Genomic DNA, 839 nt, shown 5'->3' on the forward strand with positions numbered 1-839 from the left:
TCATTGATTTCACTTAATTTTTTTTTCAGGGTGCGATACCTCTTATGATATTCTGCTGCACTCATAATCTTTTCATACTTCCTGGTTGAAGCTGACCTCATGGGAGGAGGAGATGGCCTCCAGTCATCAGGGCTCTTGACAACTGGTTCTGTCACATGTGACATACGTTTTGGCTTTACGTAATAAGCAACCGGACCGCCCCAACTAAATCCAATGTAGAATACAACTTCTTCTCGGCTGGTAACGTTTCTGTTTCTTGAAGAGGCAAGGGGAATATTAATTGACTCATCCGTATATGCGTGCTTAAATGTGATTGTGTTATTATCTGATGACACACCTTCAACTTTCAGTAGGTTATCTCGAACCACCGGTGTCTCCCATATATGCTCTCGGTCCCGTTCCAACCGAAATGCATTTAAAGTTATTTTGCTGTAATGAACCAAAGATTTCAGTCCCCTTCCACTTCCAAGAAAAAAATGAACTAATGGTTTTTTGCGAGTTCGTTGACTTTTTAAATGACGCCCGTACAGTGGGTGGAGAGATGAACGGCCATCATCTTCCTGGTAGTGCCTTTGTGACTCACTCCAACGATGACGAATATCTTTGAGGGATTTCTTCATCAAACTGTTATCAAACTCTTGAGCTGGCTGATCTCTTGGCCACAGTAACATAAGAAGGAAGAAAGGTGCATGCAGGCTGTAATCCCTCTCACTTTGATCACGTTGATCAAACTCCTTTGCCAAGTCTATCATCTCCTTCATAGACGGCAAGTCATACTGACATTTCTTCATATTTACTGTAGCTGATAGAGCTAAATTTGCAAGTAACATTGTCTTTAA

At 41.5% G+C, this 839-nt stretch overlaps 1 protein-coding gene across 1 annotated transcript; it reads right to left on the minus strand.

Annotated features, from left to right (window-relative positions):
- Positions 1-39: 39 nt before the first annotated feature.
- On the minus strand, positions 40-830 carry LOC117120254 (sterile alpha motif domain-containing protein 9-like; the record flags this gene model as incomplete). Its single annotated transcript, XM_033265270.1, has 1 exon — positions 40-830. A coding segment is annotated over exon 1 (791 nt), but the record flags the coding sequence as incomplete, so codon positions are not given.
- Between the last annotated feature and the right edge of the window lie 9 nt (positions 831-839).

The sequence above is a fragment of the Anneissia japonica genome, unplaced genomic scaffold (assembly GCF_011630105.1).
Source record: "Anneissia japonica isolate Jap-2015-1 unplaced genomic scaffold, ASM1163010v1 scaffold59018_len839_cov109, whole genome shotgun sequence".
NCBI classification, from domain to species: domain Eukaryota; kingdom Metazoa; phylum Echinodermata; class Crinoidea; order Comatulida; family Comatulidae; genus Anneissia; species Anneissia japonica.